The sequence below is a fragment of the Eurosta solidaginis genome, chromosome 4 (assembly GCF_040869045.1).
Source record: "Eurosta solidaginis isolate ZX-2024a chromosome 4, ASM4086904v1, whole genome shotgun sequence".
NCBI lineage: Eukaryota > Metazoa > Arthropoda > Insecta > Diptera > Tephritidae > Eurosta > Eurosta solidaginis.
Genome location: NC_090322.1, coordinates 9,354,958 through 9,378,090, shown reverse-complemented (window position 1 = coordinate 9,378,090; position 23,133 = coordinate 9,354,958). Strand labels below are relative to the sequence as shown.

At 41.0% G+C, this 23,133-nt stretch overlaps 3 protein-coding genes across 4 annotated transcripts in view; 1 reads left to right on the top strand and 2 right to left on the bottom strand.

Moving 5' to 3' along the window:
* Met (Methoprene-tolerant) overlaps nt 1-15,654 on the bottom strand; it is a 61,079-nt gene extending 45,425 nt beyond the window's left edge. The window contains exons 1-2 of one of the 2 annotated variants that reach the window (XM_067779997.1): nt 15,469-15,654; nt 14,064-15,409 (exon numbers count right to left, since the gene is read on the bottom strand). In XM_067779997.1, coding sequence (XP_067636098.1) covers nt 14,064-15,185 — 1,122 coding nt within the window. In that variant the 5' untranslated portion in view covers nt 15,186-15,409; nt 15,469-15,654. The remainder of the gene's footprint in view (nt 1-14,063; nt 15,410-15,468) is intronic. The other variant, XM_067779998.1, reaches the window with a different exon arrangement.
* Nucleotides 15,655-18,323: 2,669 nt separating this feature from the next.
* Nucleotides 18,324-20,432, top strand: RhoGAP5A (Rho GTPase activating protein at 5A). The gene is made up of 4 exons (XM_067779995.1): nt 18,324-18,514; nt 18,571-19,701; nt 19,778-19,883; nt 19,957-20,432. The coding sequence occupies exons 1-4, from the start codon at nt 18,448-18,450 to the stop codon at nt 20,114-20,116; spliced, it is 1,464 nt and encodes a 487-aa protein (XP_067636096.1). The 5' UTR covers nt 18,324-18,447; the 3' UTR covers nt 20,117-20,432.
* On the bottom strand, nt 19,847-22,474 carry PpV (Protein phosphatase V). Its single transcript, XM_067779996.1, has 4 exons — nt 22,048-22,474; nt 21,816-21,974; nt 21,602-21,756; nt 19,847-21,102 (listed from the first exon to the last, which is right to left on the bottom strand). Exons 1-4 carry the CDS (start codon nt 22,339-22,341, stop codon nt 20,799-20,801), a joined length of 912 nt encoding a protein of 303 aa, XP_067636097.1. The 5' UTR covers nt 22,342-22,474; the 3' UTR covers nt 19,847-20,798.
* Between the last annotated feature and the right edge of the window lie 659 nt (nt 22,475-23,133).

Genomic DNA, 23,133 nt, shown 5'->3' with positions numbered 1-23,133 from the left:
GCGCAGGAACAGTAAGGTTGGCAAGGACCCGCCCCAGCCGACAATGACTAGCCACTGTGCACCACTACATCATGCCGACCGCCTTCCTTACTGATTCCACTGTAGATGCGTTACCATAACAGATGGCGCCCAACGTGGCGCCTGAAGCGCTGACCGCGGGGGTCAGTCGGGTCAACCTGTGAGGTTGACCATCCCACCAGTCCGAGTGAGCAGCCACAGAGCTGCCACCTACGTTGCGGTGGGATGGTTAGACGGATCAGGTTGTCCGGGCTGGTCATTGGGGGCAGTAGCGGAAGGAGCCACGGACTGAACGTCTTGTCCTCCGGACTTTTGTATTTCACCCAGTGAGGTAGTGCTAAACGCACTTGATTTTTTTTTGTAAGTGAGTTTTTGTGTTTCCGGAATGTTGTCCGCAGTCGGCTATGGAAAATTATATGTCCGCTAAATTGGGTTTAAATTTTTGTTGTAAAGTAGTTTTTTTTTGTTTCCTTGCCGAATTTTGTATCGTCTTGGTATGAGTGTGTGAGTGTATGTGTTGTAGGACCCCAGCTCATCCCACGTCTCAGGTGGCAACACATAGTGCCACCTGGATTGTGACGGGTTGAGCTGGGATTCAGAGTGGCACCCCTTCCTGTCCCACCAGACCGGGGGAGCGGTTTCGAAACCGCTCCACCCATTGCGGCGGAGGCAGGAGGGGTGTCCAGCGAGAATGGACGGGAGGCCTCGGCACCCCCAGCCAGTCCCAGGGGCAAGCCCCTGGAGACTGCCCCTGCGTTGCGGCTGGGCGTGTTGAGACCTACTCGTGTGTGCCTGGAGCGGACCCTGGTGGCCCCAACCAAACTCGGAGGGGGGGCCTTAAGACCCCCCTCGATTGCGGTTGGGAGCACTAGGGCCAAGTATGAATGTGTTTGTATTAAATTTTTTTTTTTTTGCCTAGCCTACTGCCTTCTAATGATGGGATGTCAGCGTTCCCATCACCACCTACATTGTTCATATAAAATTTATAGATAACTAACCGTTTTCCTTTCAGCTTTTGAATTTTTTTTTTCTATTTTGGTGCGATCATTGATAAATGATTGCATTAATTCTCGCACAATTTTTTTTATATAGATATATAAACTTTTTTTTTCTCTTTTAACAAACCATCTTCTGGGAACAGAAGGGTTTTTTTTTTCGAATACTATTTGACAAAGAATTTTTTTTTCTAACGGATTATGTCGCGTGACCAGTCCTACGGGCAAACGGGCCGGAACACTCCGTTCGAGAGTGCGGGCAGTTTACGAGGGAACCAGCACCGGGGCGGTGCTAATAGGGGGGCTTTTTCGAAAGCTAGGCGTCCTTTGGTGGTGCATACCCCAGTAGGAGGATCCTACGGAAATCCCGCGGGGACTCATATAGGCTCGGGCCCGAACGACGACCGCGACAAACTGGACATACCTGTAAGCACCAGCAATTTAAATGCATCGCTGCTAAACACACACAACATCTCGGGGATAATGACCAATGTGTCGAACTATGCACCAGATGGAGCGGGTGCCTTACCACCAAATCAAGAGGTTGGAAATTTTGGGGACGCTACCAGCGATCAGGCGAACCCCCTAGGAATGCAGGACGAAGCCACTCGTGGAGGCTCGTGGGTGGACGTGCTACACCAACTGTTCCAGGCTTCGCAGGAGGAAATGCGGAGAGAGATGGGCTCAATTAGAGCCAACATGGCCCAGCTCAACGCCGCTCTCGAATCCACGCAGCAAGCACACCAGCAACACAGGAACGCAAGCAGGATGGACCGTAACCCATTGCCATCGGTAGTACCGCCAATGTACCCGACTCCAAGCAGCATAGCAGTAAAACCGCAGGAGTGGAAAATCGCATTCGACGGCACTGGCAGCGTAGCCGATTTTCTATTTAAACTAAACACCTTGTGTGAGCGCACACAATGCCCGGATGAACAAATAATGGCCAGTTTCCACTTGTTCCTTTCTGGACGAGCCGAAGAATGGTACTGGCTATTTACCAAACAAAACCCAAATGCGACTTATGCCTTTTTGTGCTACTCCTTAAAAAGAGAGTTTGGCACCTTGAAAACGGACCACGAGATCATGATGGAGATCTCCATGCGCAAGCAAAAGGCAAGTGAGTGTTATGACGTGTTTCACGCGGACATAATCTCCTTGAACGCGCGCTTAAGGGAGCCGATGTCAGAGCTTCTACTGATTGACATAATAAAAAGGAACGTCAACAGTAGCCTTAAGCTAATGCTTTTTAATGCGGACGTAAGGAACCTCCATGATCTACGCGATGTAGCACGCAGAGGTGAACAAGTGCTGAAAGAGAGCAAGCTGCTGGGAGCCATTTACCCAGGGCGGCATGTAAGCGAAGCACGCGTAAACAATCCGGGCATGACGGAAAACGAAGACGGCGAGATGGATCCGCAGCTAGAGGCGCTGGAATATCGACGCAGCAGGCGACCGGACTATTCCGGAATCCAATGTTGGAATTGCCAGGCCATGGGCCACTCCTATATATACTGCGAGGAGCCCATTAGGAATCCGTTTTGTTTTAGATGCGGGTATAAGGGTGTGCTTACCCCTAAATGCCCAAGGGACCATCGCAGGCAGGGAAACCAGTACCCGAGCGAGAAGATGGGGGAACCTCGTTCGGCTTCATAGCTCCCACATCAGCCAGTGCTCGAGGCGTCGTCCCAGGCACCGAAGCAGAGGGCGAACCTCTGCACGGAGATGGTGAGCTTCCGAGGTGCAGTAGTACCTTGGCGGAAAAACCCTCGACTGTAATAATAACTTACCCTGATAGTACCGACAATTCGAATAGTTCTGAATCCGAGAGTCGAACGTCCTCTTTCACGATGGGCGAGCAAATCAGAATTCTGCGACGCCAGCATAGGGATGTCGCTTGTCAGACGCAACTTTCACCAGACCTAGAAGAAAGGGAACATAGGTACGAACACATAAGACATACCATTTTTGAACACTACCCGGTATCGGAAAATATTTTGAAGTGTAGGAAGAGATACCACCGGAGAGTACAGGAGCGTAGACTGCTGCAAGCCACCACGTTAACGCTTACAGAGGACGAAAGGCCTCTAGTAAAGGCTAAAATTAAAAATAGTTTTCTTGTGGGGTTGTTGGATTCGGGAGCCAACGTCTCCATCTTAGGGAAAAATGGAGTACAATTCCTAAAGGATAACGGCTTCGAATATCAGCCCTTACATGCGTTTGTATATACCGCAGGCGGCAACAAGCAAAAAATTTTAGGCTCAGTATCTCTACCGGTCACTTTTAAAAATATCACAAAGATTATTCGTTTTTACCTTGTTCCCTCATTGCTCCAGGAAGCATACTTCGGGGTCGATTTTTGGAGAGCATTTGCGTTAGCTCCCGAAATATTCCCGAGCGTAGAGTGCTTAGAGACTAGGCTTGAAAAGGAAGAGGAACTTAACCTCCATGAATTGTCACCAGAACAGAAATCAGAATTGCGAAAAGTCATCGAGACGTTTCCTTCGTACGAGAAGTTAGGCCTAGGGCAAACTAAATTAGTGGAGCATCACATCGACACCGGTGATGCTGTGCCTATAAAAAGCAAGCATTTTCCTCTTTCGCCGCCGAGGCAAGCCGAAGCTTTTAGAGAACTAGACAGGTTACTACAGTTAGGAGTTATCGAAGAATCCAACTCCCCGTGGTGTAGTCCTGTAGTACTGGTCCGGAAACCAGGCAAAGTCAGGCTGTGCATAGATTCGAGAAAGGTCAACGCGGTGACTAAGAAGGATTCGTACCCCCTGCCTCATATCAACGGCTTATTGAGCAGACTCAAGGACACGCATTTTATTAGTGGCATTGATCTGAAAGACGCGTTCTTCCAGATCAAATTGACAGAGTCCTCTAAGGAAAAAACAGCATTCGCAGTTCCGGGGAGGCCTCTGTACCACTTCAAGGTGATGCCATTTGGTCTGTGCAATGGACCGCAGACTATGAGTAGGCTGATGGACAAGGCGATCCCTTCGCGTCTGCGAGAGAACGTCTTTGTCTACCTGGACGATCTGATGGTATGTAGCACTAATTTTGAGGATCATCTAAAATTGCTAGCGGAAGTGGCAAACTGTTTGAGAGATGCAGGTCTGACAATAAATGTGGAAAAAAGTAAATTTTGTCAGAAGGAAATACGCTACTTAGGGTACTTGATAGGCAGCGGGTGTCTGAAAGTGGATCCGGGAAAAGTAGAAGCAATACAAAACTTCCCGATCCCTAAATCCCCTCGGCAAGTGCGTAGGTTTGTGGGCATGGCGAATTGGTACCGAGCATTTATTACCAATTTTGCTGACTTGGCAGGTCCCTTGACCGACTGTCTCCGCAAGTCAGCAGGCCCGTTTAAACTCACTCCTGAAGCTATAGAGGCGTTCGAAAAACTAAAAGTAGCTTTGAGTTCCGCCCCTGTTTTGGCCAACCAGACTTTTCAAGGGAATTCGTGATACAATGTGACGCTTCCAAAATAGGTGTTGGCGGAGTATTGTTTCAGGTCGATGATGATGGCGCTGAGCATCCAATCGCATTCGTGTCGAAAAAGCTGAATAATGCTCAACGCAATTATACAGTAACCGAGCTGGAATGTCTTGCAGCCATAATTAGCGTGAAGCGTTTCCGACCCTATGTCGAAGGATTACCTTTTCGGATTATTACGGACCACTCCAGTCTCAAGTGGTTGATGACACAAAAGGACTTGAGCGGGAGGTTGGCGAGATGGTCACTCTTACTGCAAAGATACGATTTTAGAATGGAACATCGTAAGGGCACCCTGAATGTAGTACCAGACGCGCTGTCGCGTTTTGACGTTGACGAGTTAACTTTCACTACCACACCCGGAGAAATAGACTTAGTCTCTCCCGAATTTGCCAGCAAGGAGTATTTAGACTTAATTCGGACCGTCACCGAAAACGAGGAATCACTTCCGGATTTACGAGTGGTGGACGGTGTAATTTTCAAAAGAGTTAAGTTTCGTAAGGGGATGGAAGGGGAAGAAGACTCGCTGTGGCGTTTATGGTTGCCAAAAGGGTTGACTGAGGAAGCAGTGAGATTAGCACATGACGCTAACCGGAGTTACCATGGCGGATGGCTGAAAACCTTAGAACGTGTTAGGCAGAAGTACTTCTGGCCGCAGCAGGCTAAGGACGTCAGGGACTACGTCCAGCGTTGTGACACCTGCAAAACGGTAAAACCCACCAATCAGCAGTCGAGACCACCTATAGGGAGTGCCTTTGAATCCGAAAGGCCATTTCAGCGGTTGTATTGCGACTTTCTAGGGCCGTATCCGAGATCTAAGCGGCGAAATCAATTTCTTTTCATAGTACTAGACCATTTTTCAAAATACGTTTGGCTAAAGCCCATGCAGAGAGCTACCACTGTTAACGTTATAAATTACTTCACTTCAGAAATTTTTCCGGCTGTAGGGGTCCCTGAGTTTATTCACAGTGACAATGGTAAACAGTTTATCTCGAAGGAAATGAACCAATTTTTTGCAAACTACGGGGTGACGCACGTGAGGACGGGGCTATATTCTCCCCAAGCGAACGCATCCGAACGCGTCAACAGAGAAATTGTTTCTAAGATTAGGATTTTCCTAAAAGATAAACCTGACCATACTGATTGGGATAAGCATATACCCGAGATTTTATCAGTTTTGAGAAGTGATTTTCATACAGCGATTCAGTGTTCTCCATACTTTGCGTTATATGGCCAAAACATGGTCCAACATGCCTCAACGTACAACATTTTAGGGAAACTCGGCAGCCTTCGGGAAGACCAGGTTACGGTAGTAAGCCGAGCTGACAAGTTGATTAATATTCGTGAGCAGATCCGTAGAAATTTAGATCAGGCCAAGGATAGGGGAGTAACCACCTATAACAAGCGCTCTAGACAAGTCAACTATAAGGAAGGTCAGGAAGTTTTCCGAAGAAATTTTGCCTTAAGTAACTTTAAACAAGGCATTAACGCCAAATTCCTACCCAAATACCTGAAGTGTCGCGTGCTTCGAAAAATAGGCAATGCATTGTATGATCTCGAGGACCTAAACGGGAAATTGATAGGTCGCTTCCATGCTTCGGATATTCGTCCGCAATGAACCAACAAGGGCGTTTCTTTTGCCAATTTACAATTTGATTTTTTTTCTATACCCACCAATTGGACCTTTTTTTTTGTCTGGGCGTTTTGGCGGTCGGGGACATCTCGCCCAGTATTCTCCCCGAGCAATGACCTCATAGGTTGTTCACACGCGTACTCACCGAGGACCGTGAACACCCTGGCAGTCCACGCTTAGGTCGGACTAGCCTTTCGGAGTTTGGACGAGTTCTCCAGATCAAAATGTCTACACCTTTTTTTTGTCTTGCATTCCGGTGGGAGCGATAACCTCTAGGAATCATCTTTCGGAGTTTTGACGAGTTCTCCATAACAAATGTCTAATTGCCGCAAAGCCCGTATAACTAGGAAACAGAAATTACTCCCAACTTGACTTAATTTTTTTTTGATGGACCTATGTTGCCCGGCTAGCTTCGTAATAGGACTTTGAGACTCTTATCTCAGGGGTGAGTCGTGCCCCACGTTGATTGGCATTGGAGGCCCCTGGCAATGGCTTCCCACAGCGGATCCGGTTTCCTGTTCGCTCCATCGTCGGGCCTTCTAAGCGAAGCAGGTTTGTTACGGTCTGCTGCTACGGTATATGGCTGCGATCTACTTGGGAGCGTGTTCACGGGAACACACCTAGCGATGTGGCAAAGGTTGCGATGAAAAATATCGGAAAAGAAGGGAACAGACAGACCGGCCATCAGGAGAAAAATTTTTCTCTTCTAGCATGAGTTTCCGCCCGATACACACCAGAAAAGTGATATTTGCTATATCTTTGCAGAAAAAGTAAAAAAATATTACCGAAGTTACAGAAAGATATCGGCAACGTTATCAATCAATCTGCAGGAAAATAAAAGTGATCAAAAAGGACAACATTTGGCAATAGTTTTATAATACATTTCTTTACTATCAACTATAAAAAGCAGAACTTCCATTTTATGTTCAATCAATCATATCTTACTAAGTATAAAATATACGAATTTTGCTGAACGCATTAAAAACAGCGAGGAGTCTCACTACAATTGAAAAATTTGTTCACACATTTGCAAGCGGTTATGTGTACATGAATGTGGATGCAGTAGAATTACAACCACCTGTGGCAAACACTTTATATGCTCATGTGCCCGTTGAAACGGCAACAACAACAAACCGGGGAAATTTTTTAAATTAATTGCAACTTTATAAAATCGATTTTGTATTGAATACGTAAAACGGTCTTTGGCAACATGAACGTATTGGCACAAATAACAAATGGTAAGATTCAACAACAACAGCCAAGGAATTGAAGCGGCAGTATCAACAACATCAACAACAGCAAGTCCAACCGCAGCAGCAGAGGCCGCTACCTATAGGCCCAACGAAATAAGCCGGGCACACCCAGAGCCGGCCACCTCAACCAGAACAACTACCGCAATAACCACATAAAGGGGTGAGTCCGTTCCAAAGCCCCTTGAGTGGAGCTTACATACACTCCTAGGTACACGTACATAAGGGTAGGCACACGAAACATGATATACGACACTAACACTATTTACATCTAATCGCCACCCATTTACACGTATGATTAGCTACCTAAATTGGGTATAGTTATATGCATATATAGACATATACCCAATTAGAGTGCGCGTTGAGTGCAGCCACCTAGAAAATATACCAAGGTGCGTAGTGAGTAGGGGTATATGTATATATAAGCATATGACCACTTAGGTTGCACATATGTATGCAACCCCCCCCCCTTATGAAATACTTGCCTAAGTTTAGTCAGCTGGAGAATGCCAGCCGTTGTATTACGTTTGAATTCCACCACTATTGTACCTTTGCGTTAAATACGCAAAACTAATGCTATCCTTTGTGTTAACCCTAAATAAAATTTCGCATATGTCCTGGCTATGCCAATTCCGTATAGAATTTTCTGACTAAGATTAGGTAAGGTTTGCATTAACGAAAGACAACCAAGAAGGCATACCCAATTTGGAAATTTCGGATTATTAAATTTAAAATCATAATAAATACAATTAAAGATTTGATATCAGATGCATACGCATGATGATAAATACCTTGACTATGTATGTATATTTAGCCTTAAAGGACTAGACATGCCAAATTGTATGTTATATACACATACTTGGAATGTAAAAGTTAAATATAATATTTAAAAAGTGTCAGATTATTTTTATTTGTTCGTATTGAACATTAGTATATTCATACATACATATGTATATTGGAGTTTTCTTTATTTTTCAACTTCGCAAGTAAACATGTTTTAGATAATTAATTTAGAAAAGTCGGTCTGTATTCCCCCGATGGTATAGCGCGCCTAGTATTTATTTATTTTTTATATATTTTAAATTTTAAATAAAAGCCTAATTTACACCGTACACCTAAATAAAAATGTAAATTTTAAGTACAGACGTTGAAGTATTGCGTCAAACGCTAAACGTTTATTGGTCAATTCTAACCTGCATATGTTTCAGGGTATTTTGAAGAAAGTTCGTAGTTTAAAACAAGAGATTTGTAAGAACAAATAGGTCTGTCTTTACGTATAACTAAGCATATTCATTTAAAACAATGCTATTCGACATATGCCCACAACAAAGTGAGCAGGTATAAGGAAGCTTCCATGTATACCCCTGCCTACCCTCCAATTGGGATGGTCTACTTTTTTTTTGAATTCAGTACCAAAGTAAATGTGACCTGGATCTAAATCAAGTTTATATCAAAAGGAATGAATATATGTACATACCTTTTTTTCTTACTAATCACTCCTAGTGAACCTCCTTTTTGTACGGCATCATTTAGTTCACTTTAATGTACCTAGCTGTAAACTTATATAAATTTAATCATAATCCTAAGTAATAAGCCGTAATGAAAATGAAGTATAAATAAATTTGTAATTGAAATGGGAATGCTGGCGTCGCCAATTATTTAGAAGGCATAAGGTAAGACAGGTAAGGGGCCACCGAAAAATAGGTGCGTCGGTGGCCATGGTTATTTGAGGGTGGGATAAAGCACCGGGCGTCGCAACACCACCCGCGGCGCCCCCCTATGTATATTCGGCCCTTTTCTTTTTTATTTTTAATTTTTTCAGCTTTTTTGTTATTATTTAATTTTTCAGCGTTTCTTTTGAGTTTGATTTAAACTGTTAGTAACCGGTCATCTCCGGTTCGGTAATTTTTTTTTGCGGTTATTTTTTTTGGATTTAAAATTTTTGAATTTTTTTTGAATTTAGATTGTGAATGTCAACGGTCTGTCCGTGACATCCGGTTCGGCCGGATGTTGTTTTATTTTGAATTTTTAAGCGTTTTGAGTTGTCTCTGCGCTTCTGTTAGGTTTTTTTTTGAATTTGACAGCTGCTCGTCTTGATAGGCATGATAGGAACTTTTTTCTGTTTATGGCGCAGGAACAGTAAGGTTGGCAAGGACCCGCCCCAGCCGACAATGACTAGCCACTGTGCACCACTACATCATGCCGACCGCCTTCCTTACTGATTCCACTGTAGATGCGTTACCATAACAAAATTAAAAGGAGCTCGAAGCAAATTGGAATAAAGGATCGGCCTAAAATCAAGAAATTGATACCAATGTGATACTACACCACTACAGAAATCCATGCAATATAAGTTTGCGGTAAAGAATGTCTACGAAGAGGCTGGGAAATAAAGCAAATCAGACAACATTGGATTGAATGCCAGGGCAAAGACAGGCCAAATTGTTTATACTCCCAGCAACGACAATATCAACCAAACTCATTAATTTAAGCAGAGAGGACCTACGAACTCTCACTGGATACTAAACGAGACACTGTAGTCTACGATAACACCACACAAGTAGGATTCAAGTTTATAAGCGCAATTCATAGAATCCACAACCCAATTGTTAACCTCAACTACGCGAGGCGAATCCTGATACAAATTTACATGTATAATACACATATTTAGCGGGCGAGACTATGGCGACCCTAAGTTCCTCATGGAACTAGGGGGTGGTGGCGGGATGGCCTAGAAGGTTCAATGTGGTCATATTAAATTGTTCCCGAGATGGTCGGGCAAGTACGTTAATGGTGTTTGTTACCGGAACTTACCGGAACTATATCCGGAAAAGGACCATCAACATCGATAACACTCCCCAAACCCCTCCGGGGAGTGCACTTCTCGCTGCAGCTAAAACAACATAAAAGCTAAGAAAGTTAAATCTATCTGATAAACAAATCTGTCCCTTTTGTGAGCTGCAGGATGAAACGCCGGTTCCCATTCTCTGCGAATACCATTTAGGTGGCGTGACTCATACATTAGTTTCCACGTTCAGTAACAGTCTGAAAGTCGAGGCCTAATAAAAATAATAATAGAAGCAATTTAAAAGAAAAAACTTTAATTCATCAGAAATATATTCGAAATATAGTATATATATATTTCTATAATCTGTATTTTTATCCACTGTTGAACCCGTGTCATACCCGTGTGTGCCCGCGGATAGAGAATGTTGTGGAAGCTTTTTATAAAACCTGTTTTTGCCAATAAGAACAAAATTTAAGTAGATTATTTTAAGTTCTTGTCATGTACTTAGAATGTTTCCAATGTTGCTTTTGTTATTCATTTTATTTTCGTAGTTATTGTTTATTATAAAAAATAAATGTCGACGACGATGAATAAAAGGCGAGAGGTTTTTAATATGTATTTAAATTACATTTAATTAAACACGATAAAATTTAAAATAAAATACAACAAGTTTAAAGGTAAATTAATTTGACATGACGCGTTAAAAAAATTGCTGCCCTTGCTGGCCACTCGATTCGTCTTCTTTTCGATAACTGTGCTGCTGTTCAATTTGGTCCCTGTATAAATACAAATGTGTGCACAATGAAAGAACAGCCAAATCATACGATTATGCCGCTATGCATTGAAATTGCAGTAATGTTCAAAGCAATAAACAACATTAGCATGTATTTGTTATTGTATGGTTTTCTATGTTGGAAAGTGTACCGTAACTTGTATTAAAATAACTGAGCAAACCCAGCAGACAATTAGATCAGCTCAGTAGCCCAGTAATATATTTTAATTTGCGTTGTTTGCTAAATTTATTATGAAATGACAAAATGTAAGGCGCGATAACCTCCGAAGAGATTTTAGGCCGAGCTTTTCTTCCAATTTGCGTCGTGCTCCTTTTAATTTTTTCTACAAATTTGCGGGATGGGATCTACTTGTTTTATGCGACTCCGAACGGCATCTGCGAGGCAGATGAGTTTTCACTGGGAGCTTTTGATGGCAGAGAAAAACTCGGAGTGCTCGCCGAACACTGCCTAGGGGTGATCCCGCTTAGAAAAATTTTCTTCTAATTTAAAAAACTTGTTTCTAAAATTTTGATATTGCTTTGCCCGGGGCGTGAACCCAGGATCTTGGTGTGGTAGGCGGAGCACGCTAATATCGCACCACCGCGGCCGCCATTGTTATTGTTTATTGCAGTATAATAATACATGACTGAATGACAGTTCAGCAAACTTTTCACTAATGAATATGTTTAAGAATATAATACGACAAAATAATGCGAAAACACAAATAGAAGACATATTTCGATTATTTTGCGATTGCCAGCAGACAATAAACAAAAATTAATTCAAAGCCAAACTAAATTTAAATTCTTTTACTTTTGCTTAAATTAACACTCAATAAGTTAATGTTAAGCAATTAGGATTATTATATATTCTATTTGTTGTTGTAACCACAGAAAAAGTTGTTGTAGTAAATAAGTTAAATTTTCCAGAGTGCAGAGATTAAGCACAACTATTTTCCGTTTCATTAATCTGATGCTGGAGAAGATTATTCTAGCAGCTGAACTATATTTCTGCCTCTTCTTGTAGCTTTAAAGTCACTCCCTCCCTCGTTTATGAAGTGTTGTAGATATTACACTTATTTGCTAGATCAAGTTCGGAACGTTTAGAAGCTAAGAACTCAAGGTCGTTGCTAACATAACATGGTGGAACGGATTATTGCTATAGAAGCCAAGAGCGTATGGAAGGTTCTACTGGCGATGTCATTTTAGCGAATGGACGAAATCGTTACGGTCAATAACCACCCAGCGGGTTAGAGGGTCAGAATATACCCGCGGTAGGTATGCCTGTCGTAAGAGGCGACTAAAATACCAGATTCAAGGGGTTGTGTAACGCAACCCTTCAGGTTGCCAGCGCAATATATAGCTTCTCCTAACCCAATTGTCAACCTCACCTATCCGCGGCGAATCCTGTTTCACTAACAGACGAGGCTCTGGCGACCACAAGCTCCTCAACTTGGGGGTGGGGAGGGGGGAATGGCCTGAAGGTTTAATGTGGCCACATAAGTCGTTCCCGAGATGGTCGGGCTAGCACCTTAATGGTGCTGTGGTACCGGAGCGTACCGGATCTTTATCCGGCAAAGGACCATCACATCGATAACACTCCCCAAAGCCTTCGGGGAGCAACCTTATCGCTACAACAAGAACAACAACAACATGCCAGTCGTAAGAGGCGACTAAAATACCAGATTCAAGGGGCTGTGTAGCGTAACCCTTCAGGTTGCCAGCGCAATATATAGCTTCTCCTAACCCAATCGTCAACCTCACCTATCCGCGGCGAATCCTGTTTTACTAACAGACGAGGCTCTGGCGACCCTAAGCTCCTCATGGAACTTGGGGTTGGAGAGGGAGGGGATGGCCTGAAGGTTTAATGTGGCCACATAAATCGTTCCCGAGATGGTCGGGCTAGCACCTTAATGGTGCTGTGGTACCGGAGCGTACCGAATCTGTATCCGGCAATGGACCATCACATCGATAACACTCCCCAAAGCCTTCGGGGAGCAACCTTATCGCCACAACAACAACAACGGTCAATAACGTATACCTGCCGGTACCAGCCGGTACGAGCAACCGGAATTGGTGTCCCTATCGCATGTAAAAAAAGGTCTTAACGCCGCTTGTAGTTTCCAAGTGGAGCTATCTTACGAGACTGCAAAAATTTCCTAGATGGTTAGGCGTCAGGGCTTCAAAGTGTTGATAAGCGTAATACAAAAGCTTCAGAGCTTCCGCAACCCCTCCTACAGGATGCCGCTCGCACCTGTTACAAATATGAATGTATCATACACAGAGTTTAATCTAATTTCTCCTTATCTGAAGCTAATTTGTTCAATGTCTTGATTCAAGTTTTTTGATATTATGATACGCGGAGAGAAATCTATGGCTGGATCAACCAAATGAATGGATATAACATTAATTAAAAATAATCTTTATAGCTTCAAAGCTTCCGCTACCCAATTGTCAACCTTACCTACGCGAGGAGAATCCTGTTACAAAAATTAATGTATCATACAAATATAGGCGAGGCTATGGCGACCCCAAGTTTATCATGGAACTAGGGGTCGGGGGCAGCATTGCCTAGAAGGTTTAATGTGGTCATATTAATCATTCCCGAGATTGTCGGGCTAGTACGTTAATGGTGCCACTTACCGTACGTACCGGATCTATACCCGGAAAAGGACAATCAACACAGATTACACTCCCCAAAACCTTCGTCTTTGCACACGTCTATAAATACAGTGCAATCAAACTATGCACATCGGATGAGCCAAATAATAATTTTTACTTTTTACACAAGCTATAAAATTAGGTTTATTTATTTCTTAACCGAAAATAATTCTCACTTACTGATAAGACAGAGTAAAAACAAATAATTCGTAAGACTACCATATCAACTTAATCAGCTAGATCTAGCCGCCACCGCGGCGCAGCTGTTCAATGTTAGAAACATCAAACAAACTGAAAGTATCTACATATCTCTAAAACACCCTTTGCTCTTACCTGCCTTCCCAAAACAATTTGACTATTTAGCTATATTAGTTACAACGCTATCAGTGATTTATGTTAATGTTTAGTAAACTTAAATAAGATCTAAGCACTACAAATACAAACTTACCTCATCTTTCATATAACCTGCCACAAGGCCAATACGTTGATCAGTATCAACTATTCTGCCATCAATTAAATGCCTTGTACGATATTCCATTTGCCCATTACCGATCACAAGACGACTGATTGCATTCGATGAACGTATTATGCGACCCATAGCCACTAACACCACATCATTACCGCTAATGCCATGCATTGCTGCCTGTGCTATGACATCATGTTGCATCATATGCAAACCGACAGTGCCGTTATTACGTGTACGCCTTATAAGCTGTGATACAATGGGAAAAGTGCCAGCTAAACAAGAGTAATCACTACGACGAAAGCAACCGTCAAACTTAACTAATTCATATTTTCGTGTTGCCTCTGAACGCGTACCGGCACGGGCTAAACGTACGGTAAAAGCACGACGATCGTTACGCAAACGTCGATCTATGTCACTCAGGTAATCATCCGTGTGTTGGAGACTATTACTAGGTTGTGTGGTGGCGTTCGTCGTAGTAGTGTGGTGATGGTAATAATCTTCGCCTGAACCATCAGATTCTAAAGCATCATCATCTTCATTGCCAGATGAACCTGCATGATGCATATTATATTCATTGTTGCTACGAAATAAATATTCCATATCACGTGGTATTAGCTGTTGTAATAGATGCGCTTGGTCATCGGGATGTGTTATGCTCAATAAGTTTTGGCCATAGAGATCGGACTGACAATGACCGAGCAGTTGCTCAACGCTGGTTGATATTACAACAATTTGTCCATGACAAGTTAGCGTAATGAAGAAGCTATCTAGCATATGTGTTAGCACATCGGTGAGATGAGGATCATCCGATAGGGCCGGTATATGATTGCCTTTTTTTTGTCGAGGTACAGATTTCCCAAACACATAGTGTAATCGTAAGCCGTGTGCGGCAAAGCGTAGTATCCCTGTCTTATCGGGACGCTTTTGGGAGTCTGCGACATGAGGTACCATTGATGCCAACTCTTGTATACTAGCATTTAGTTTATCCCGACGATGTTTCTCAGCTAAATTGCGTGCTTCCCGGCCGGTGTGTGCAACGCCTACTACACCCTCTAAATTAATTTCTGTATCAACTTCTGCCATATTTGTGGGCATTATAGACATACCGTATGACTATTCACTTTTCAACTATAGTTTATTGCTTTTTAAGTTGTCTTGCTTTTTCTATTTTCTTTTTTCGTTATGGCTGCTGGAAGTCACACGCCATTCCTTCACACCCTGCCTAACGCCGTTCTAGGCAATGTTCACCGTCTTTTTTTCAAGGTCTCACTGCAATGGGTCCGGCTCCGCCGTCCCGGCACCATACTTCTCGGGTATAACCTTAATCGCTGTTTTATTCACATTTTTTTATTTGGTTGCGTGTCCGTTCTAACTTTTTTCGACGTACTACTCGCCCGCGTTCTTATAAATTACTAATAACACTTTAAATTGCGCTTCTAATTTCTTTTAAATAGTTTTTACTGATTTTTCACTAAATTTGCACTTTTATTAATCACACAAAATGGGAAAATTTGTTTTGTTATGTCTTTTTCAATCATTTACTTGTCACAATTTGCGCAGGCTTAACAAAGTTGCTGGTGCGATAAATGAGTTGGTATCGAGTACAGGGCGACCTTCGCAAAAAACTAATTAACGAAGCTGAGCGAGATGAAACTATTTCATGCTTAATTTTTAAGACCAAAATGCATCAGCAGCAGTTTTGCCTGCAGGGCTCAGGGTTTACTGCCGCTTGCACAGTTTTGAACTTGCTAATCAAAGAAACTAAAAAGTTGTACAAATTGAAAACTGACTGAAATTGAAAGATGGGTCGCTCCAATAATTGGGTAAAATTATACAGCAGCGATCGACTGCTAATACGCGTTCAAGAAGATTGGGAGAGGTGTCACAAGACGCGTTTGACCTCAGTAAGTATCAATTATCCTAAAGCGGGAAAAAATTGGCCCAGGGCTCCACTGAAAGAGGGTACGGTATCCATGATATTTTTGCGCAGATGGATGTGCTTGATGATATATATATGTATGTGCGTATACTTTTATTTATTTTATTATTTTCAAACATTTTCTTATCAATTTTGTAACCAGGGGGGTCAATTCCCTAACTGTGAAAAACTGAAAAATGTACACTTATTGAAAACTCATTTGCACACAAAATGTACACTTTAATTTTCATGCGATTCTGTAAGGTATTGTGCACATTGTTTTGCTGAATCAACGCTGAATGTAAAGTGACAGTGAGAAAATGTTTATCAAACGCCATGAAAAGGAAAAAGTTATTCTGAAAGAGTGAGTATGAGTTTTGAATGTCACAATAGTGTACACTGGCTGTCAAGGAAACTCAAGAAGTTTTTATCAGTGAGTTTTCTTGTTCACAGTTTTGCTTTACAGAATAACAATTCCAAAGTTTATACATTTTCTTGTGTACACTTTAAAACTCATAGATAGTGAAAAGGCCCCCAGTTTCAAATATATCAATAATTCTATACACTTTAAAACTCATAGATAGTGAAAAGGCCCCCAGTTTCAAATATATCAATAATTCTGTACTTTAGCTCACAACTGCTAATACGTGCAAAAATATCGAGAGAGGTGTCAACAGACGTGTTTTGAATGCAGGATTTTTTAGTTGATCAAAAAGGTAATAGTCTACAACAGCGATCGACTGCTAAAAACCGTAAAAAGAAGTCAAAGGACGCATTTCTACCCAGGTATCAAAAATCCGAAAGCGGAAAATAAAAATTTTAATAGTGCCTAGATAATTGGAAAAATTGTATGTGGTTTTTATAATGTCGATAATATAAACATTTTGCAAAATTGTGTTTTTGACGATTTAATTTTGATCCCCAAAAGGGTGTTGGACCCAACTAGGGTAATATTTCCAAGCGCAATCGACATAGATAAGTGTTCTACGCAAAAATTTTATAGATGGCACTGGTTTCGGCGTTTTTGGGGTAATTTTTGGATTTTTGTTCCTATCTTTAGAAATTGGCAAGCTCTCTTAAAAATAAAAATGACTGTACTATTTCAATTCCCCCTACTTTGCAATTTTTTCGGGCAGCGATTTAGTTTAGCACCCCCCGAGTTCGGGGTTTAACTTGGTATCAAATGAAATAGGAAGTTCTCCCGATCACAAATATATATAATTTAAAGTGCGCAAACTTATAATTTAAAAGTTATTTGTTGTTAAAGTTTGCAAATTTCTATACAACTTTTATATGTGTATACGTATATACATTTTATGACATTACAAATCTGTGCTGCCACATCTAAAAAACGGAACAAGTGCAGAATCGAAAAATAACTTATAAAAATACCTTTCATCTAATGTATATATATCTTTAACTTTTCTAGTCTTTATTTACCAAAAATTTTAAAAAGCTGTTTTTTGCATTCGTGAACGAGCTGATATTACCTTATGACTCTTATGTTTATTGTTATGTTAGCCGATCCAACACCGGCTGCGCCATGCACAGTAATTCTGCGTAGAACACCTTTCGGCATAGGCGGCCTTCGGCCACGCTTATAAAAAATAACCCCCGGGCTACACTATGCCAAGTCCGGGTGTGTGGTATAACCGTGGCTACCGCCCGCCACGGCGTTGTCCTTCTTCGCAGAAGGTTGTACTACGAAGAAGGACAGCACCCCCCGAGTTCGGGGTAAAACTTGATATCAAATGAAAGAGGGAGTTGTCCCGATCACATATAGATATATTTTAAATTGCGCAAACTTATAATTTAAAAGTTATTTGTTGTTAAAGTTTGCAAATTTAGCAAATTTCTATAGCACTTTAAATTACAATTTACACATCTTTCAAAACCTTAATCCACTTAATAAACTTAAATTCCGTTTTTGTGAACTCGGGGGGTGCTAAACTAAATCGCTGCCCAAACTTCCGTCAAGGTATACCTCAGCTGTTAATTTTTGAAAAGGTTTAACAAGCGATGATCTTAAGGGCGAATTAATGGTGATTTATAACCATAAAGCCATAACCAGATAAAACAGCTGACCACACCTACCTTTTGGAAATCAATGTAATCGAGTTAGCGTTATGGTATGGCACCATTAATCGATTACATTGATTTCCGTAAGGTAGGTTCGATCAGCTGTTTTATCTGATTATGGTTTTATGGTTATAAGTCACCATTAATTACAGCTTTAGTGCGCCCACTGACCTTAATGATATTTAAATTTTCGTTACATTGTACACCCTGTATCATCTGTAGCTGCGTTTTCTTCAATTATTTTGCAAATGCAACTTTTAGACATTTTTTAATTATTGTCCACAAAAATACAAAAATGCAATAAATAGATACATTTTAGATAAAAATGATACTGGCTAGCAGAAAAAAGTAACGTTATAGAAAAGTGCAATGCTGCGTTCAGTGGCGGTCAACGCTGAACCCAGTTCGCCGATGCAAAAAGTGTGGAAGCCAGAGTGTAAGATCTGTACTTGTTGCGATTCAGTTGTCATGTCTAATTAGTTTCTTTGTTAGTGTATAAAATACAATTGGAAGCGCCCACGCCCAAGCTCTTGCACCGCACGCGACCACTTCCCACTAATAACACTAATGCAGAACCACACTGCTATGGGCCCGAATATCACGGTGTTATGGGACATATAAAAGCCGAACAGCTATTGTCTAATAAGCAAGATGGAACTTACTTGCTGCGGCGCAGTCCAAATGCTATTGATTATTTTACGTTGAGTGTCCGTTTCAATAAACGCACCAAACATTTCAAGATTTATTACCAACGCGGCAAAGGACATTATTTATTAGAGCAATCAAAACATTATGATACAATACATGATTTGGTCGCCGATGGACTCGTTAACTTCTATATGCAACTACACGCCGCACCTATTATACTGCAAATTAATCAACAGACACGTAATTGCTATCAGCAAAGTCCATATATGACACTAAATCGACGTAAATTGAGAGCTCTTTCGCATGAACTGGGCAAATCGATTGTAGCAGCGAAAGGTAATTGTGAAGTGGAACCGAATGCCAATGCGGATATTAATAGCATTATAAAAAATGCTAATATCACGCAAAGTAATGAGATTCTAACAGCAGTAAAAGACAACATCAATGACGCTGGCGACACTATACTACCACTTGTGTATGAAAAGGCGCACACCTTTAAAGTGCACAACTTTAAAGGGCTAAATTGGTGTGAGTTTTGTGCCAACTTTCTTTGGGGTTTTACCGCTCAAGGCATGAAATGTGAAGCATGCGGCTTTATGGCACATTTTAAATGCGCCGAATTGGTGCCGGCTAAATGTGTGCCGGATATGAAGCGCATACGCGGTGTCTTCGGCACCGATTTGACAACAGTGGTGCAGCTCTATCAAAGTAGCGTACCTTTCGTTGTGCGACGTTGTGTGGAAGAGGTTGAGGCGCGTGGTATGCTACAGGAAGGTATCTATCGCGTTTCAGGCTTTGCTGATGAAATAGATGCACTTAAATTGGGATTGGACCGCGATGGAGAAAAGACAGATATGTCGGAAGGGGCATATGGTAATGTCAATGTTATTGCCGGCACGTTGAAGCTCTATCTAAGGCTGCTGCCCGTGCCGTTAATCACCTTCCAAGCTTATCCGAGCTTTATGCAAGCTGCAAGTAATTAACTACATTGAAATCAGAAAACCCAATCTACACACATATAATTGTTCACAATATTTTATCTTACTTTTAGGAAGTACAAGCGTTGCCGAACAAATAAGAAATATGACTGAAGCGGCCAAGCGTTTGCCGCCAGCACACTACAACTGCCTGAAATTCATGGCTGAACATTTAAAGAAGTAATTGCAAATTAGTAAATAATAGTATGCTTGTTTTATTAACTGTGATTTGCTTCTTGGCAAATTTTTTTAGAGTTGCTTCGCATTATGCGGCTAACAAAATGAATGAACACAATTTGGCTACAGTATTCGCGCCAACATTAATCGCTACACCACAGCATATGACCAACTTAACAGAGGAGATTTTCATGTTGTCCACATTGATAACAAATTGTGGAGAAATTTTCGTATAACGTAGGAAAGTGAGGAACAAAGTACGGGGAGAAGTGCAACCAGTGGCTCAAAGCAGGCATAAGCTCAAACTTATATTAGAAGGAAATCAACTTGATATCTAGAAGTTCATTTCATTAGCTAATGAGCATATGCTGAAAACCACGAATTTATAATTGATTATAAAATATTTAGTTGTCGAATATTTAAAACAAATTTTACACATTCATAAATTTCATACAAAACTTATTTAGCATATAAAAGTACATAATATAAAACCAAAGTATTTTTTACGTAGTAATAATAATAATAAAACCACATTTCTGATACGCATTTTAATGCAACATGCGTTATAATTTACAGTAATAAATGAATGACTATTGAGGTGATAGTGCATATGCACTTGTGTAGGTATGTATTATGTATTAATCTAGTTTTTTTTTTTTAATTTAAGATTATATGTTTAACAGATATTTGTCTTTTTATCTAAACAGATTTTCATTTTATATACGCGTATAAAATAAAATCTATTTGATTTTTAAGTATATTAAAAAAAAAAAGCAGGAAAGTAAAAGTATAAGAACACAGCATACAACATTAAAGGCTGATAATACTCAATGGGAAATGAGCAACAATCATACTTGGCTGGGCGGCTGACGAAACAATTCATGTTCATACTCTAAACTATATGCAGATGCATATATTTTACAAAAAATACGGTGTTGTGTTTTGTTGTGGTATAACACGATCAGTTTCTGGCACTGCATTGAAAACACTAGTAGTGCGATCTTTTGCAGTCTTAAAATTCAAAATCGCTGCTACATTACCGCAACGATAACAATAATTTGGCGCCGACCATACTGTGACAAGCTTGCTTTCAAACATATATTTAATACCCTCATTGACAAGCTGATGTGCGCGACATATAAGCTCTAAATTGTTGATTGTCATAAAATCTTTGGTTACCAACTGACCAAAAAGCCAACCAGCGCCGCGAGGACTCTGTCCCCTAAAATTGCAATTTATTTAATCAAAACATTGACTGTATGTTCCACTAGTGCACCATTCCTTATTCCGGGAAAATTCAATTCTTTAATGAAATTTGGTGGAGAAATTAGTGTACTGTTTCTTTTATGAAAAATTACACTGCCATAAAATTAATTGGGCATTTTCATCACCCGAAGGAAAATTGATATTCTTTTTTTGTGCAAAGCTAGAAGCCTCCATAAGATAAAAAAATTCGTTTTGCCATCTAGGAGGATTATTAAGGACCAGTTGCAGAACGGCAAGTTAACTTTTTAACTCAGAGTTAACCTGGCATCAGGGGTTTAAACTCATACATTTTTGACAAATTTTTTAAATTAACTCCAAGTACAAAAAAATAAAATAGAATAACAATTAAATAACACTATACCCTCTACCAACTTTTATTTATATTTATTGTCAAAGCGTGGCGCACTAATGGAAAATTTTACCAAAACATTAAAGGCGAAAGAAAATATACTTACCATAAATCCATATCCTCTGGATCTGACCACACTAAATCACAGAATGCGCCCTTGTAAGGTATCTCACCATTACGATCTATAGTGCGTATTTGATCGAGCGTAATTATTTCCGGACTGAGACCACCATGCACACAAAGCACTTCTTCATCAATAATCTATATAAATACTGCGTTATTATACACACATATCTTAAGCTAACAAACATCAAACCAACCGCAGCGATTGTTAACAAATCGAACACTTTGCAGCAATATTTCCATGCATTGGCGTTTCCATATTTGGTGAAGCACTCATCGAAAAATCCATATACTTTGGTTATCTGACGTGATTCGTGATTGCCGCGCAGCAGCGTAATTCGATCAGGATAACGTGCCTAAATAACAATTAAAAGGAATATTAAATACACACTACAAGGGACAACCAATAGTTTTGCATTTCCTACCAACCTTTAGTGTGAGCAGACGCGTCAATGTTTCAAGACTATAATACCCGCGATCGACAAAATCACCCATAAATATATAATTGGTTTCAGGTATTTGTCCGCCCGTACGAAACAGCTCTTCTAGATCATAGAACTGTCCATGTATATCGCCGCAAACAGTAACGGGCGTGCTGACTGGCTGTATATTTGATTCCTCAAGCAAAATTTCACACACGATATCACAGAGTTTCTTCAAATCGTTTTCTGGCAAATATTTGCACTCTTTAACTGTTGCTATCCATTTATCGAGATCAGACATTGCTAATGCTTGTGTTTAAAACTAAGCAAATCGTATATAAAGTAGTTTTATTACGAGAAATTCTGCTAAAACTACCTAACTAAAACTTTGGGCGATTCTGTTGTTTTTGTGCATTGACATTTGCAAATGACGATTTGACATTACGTCGTCCAACTATGAAGTTGGCTGCGGTTGGGCGGTTGGTAAAAAAAAATCCAATTAACAGAGCTCTTGTATTTACATAGGCAATATAACAGAGCTCTTATATTTACCAAAGAAATTAAAATTATAACAAAGAAATTAAAATTACATATAATTTCAATTTCTTTGCTTTGGGTGCTGGTCCTAATCGCATACTTTATATAAAAGCGCATTGTTTCTTTGCCACAATCGATTGGTTGAGGCTGCAACGGAAGGACGTGCATCCGCCATTTATATGCATTCTAAATGGGGTTACCGCTGTTGCTCACGCCCCACGGCGCCACCAGCTTCCACGGCCGCACCCACTCACAGCTACAATATCCGTAGCACAGCTGGGAGCAATGCCGAGCATCAGCCCCCGCCCACGTTTTCTTCCCCCTCTTTTCCGGCAGCAATAGTGTAGGTCAGGGACACAGACTCTTAGTCCCTAGTAGGGACTCCTCCCTACCACCTTTTGCACCGTTTGCCAGCACAGAATGTATATGTTTGCACCATCCGCCAAATGGCGGTGCAATATATTTGATCCCGACATCGGCCGCAGGGACAATATCCTGGAACGTCATAGCTTATCTGTCCGGTCAGGCGATTTATACCTAGAAATCATCAACATCT

What these genes read in the sequence shown, in the direction of transcription:
- RhoGAP5A (XM_067779995.1), top strand. Translation starts at nt 18,448, where the DNA reads ATGCTGCGTTCAGTGGCGGTCAACGCTGAACCCAGTTCGCCGATGCAA. An exon ending in AAAAGTGTGGAAGCCAGAGT is followed by an intron (nt 18,515 to 18,570) that starts GTAAGATCTGTA and finishes TTTCTTTGTTAG; the next exon opens with TGTATAAAATACAATTGGAA. An exon ending in GAGCTTTATGCAAGCTGCAA is followed by an intron (nt 19,702 to 19,777) that starts GTAATTAACTAC and finishes TCTTACTTTTAG; the next exon opens with GAAGTACAAGCGTTGCCGAA.
- PpV (XM_067779996.1), bottom strand. Translation starts at nt 22,341, where the DNA reads ATGTCTGATCTCGATAAATGGATAGCAACAGTTAAAGAGTGCAAATAT. An exon ending in CGCGTCTGCTCACACTAAAG is followed by an intron (nt 21,975 to 22,047) that starts GTTGGTAGGAAA and finishes ATTGTTATTTAG; the next exon opens with GCACGTTATCCTGATCGAAT. An exon ending in ATTTGTTAACAATCGCTGCG is followed by an intron (nt 21,757 to 21,815) that starts GTTGGTTTGATG and finishes GTATTTATATAG; the next exon opens with ATTATTGATGAAGAAGTGCT.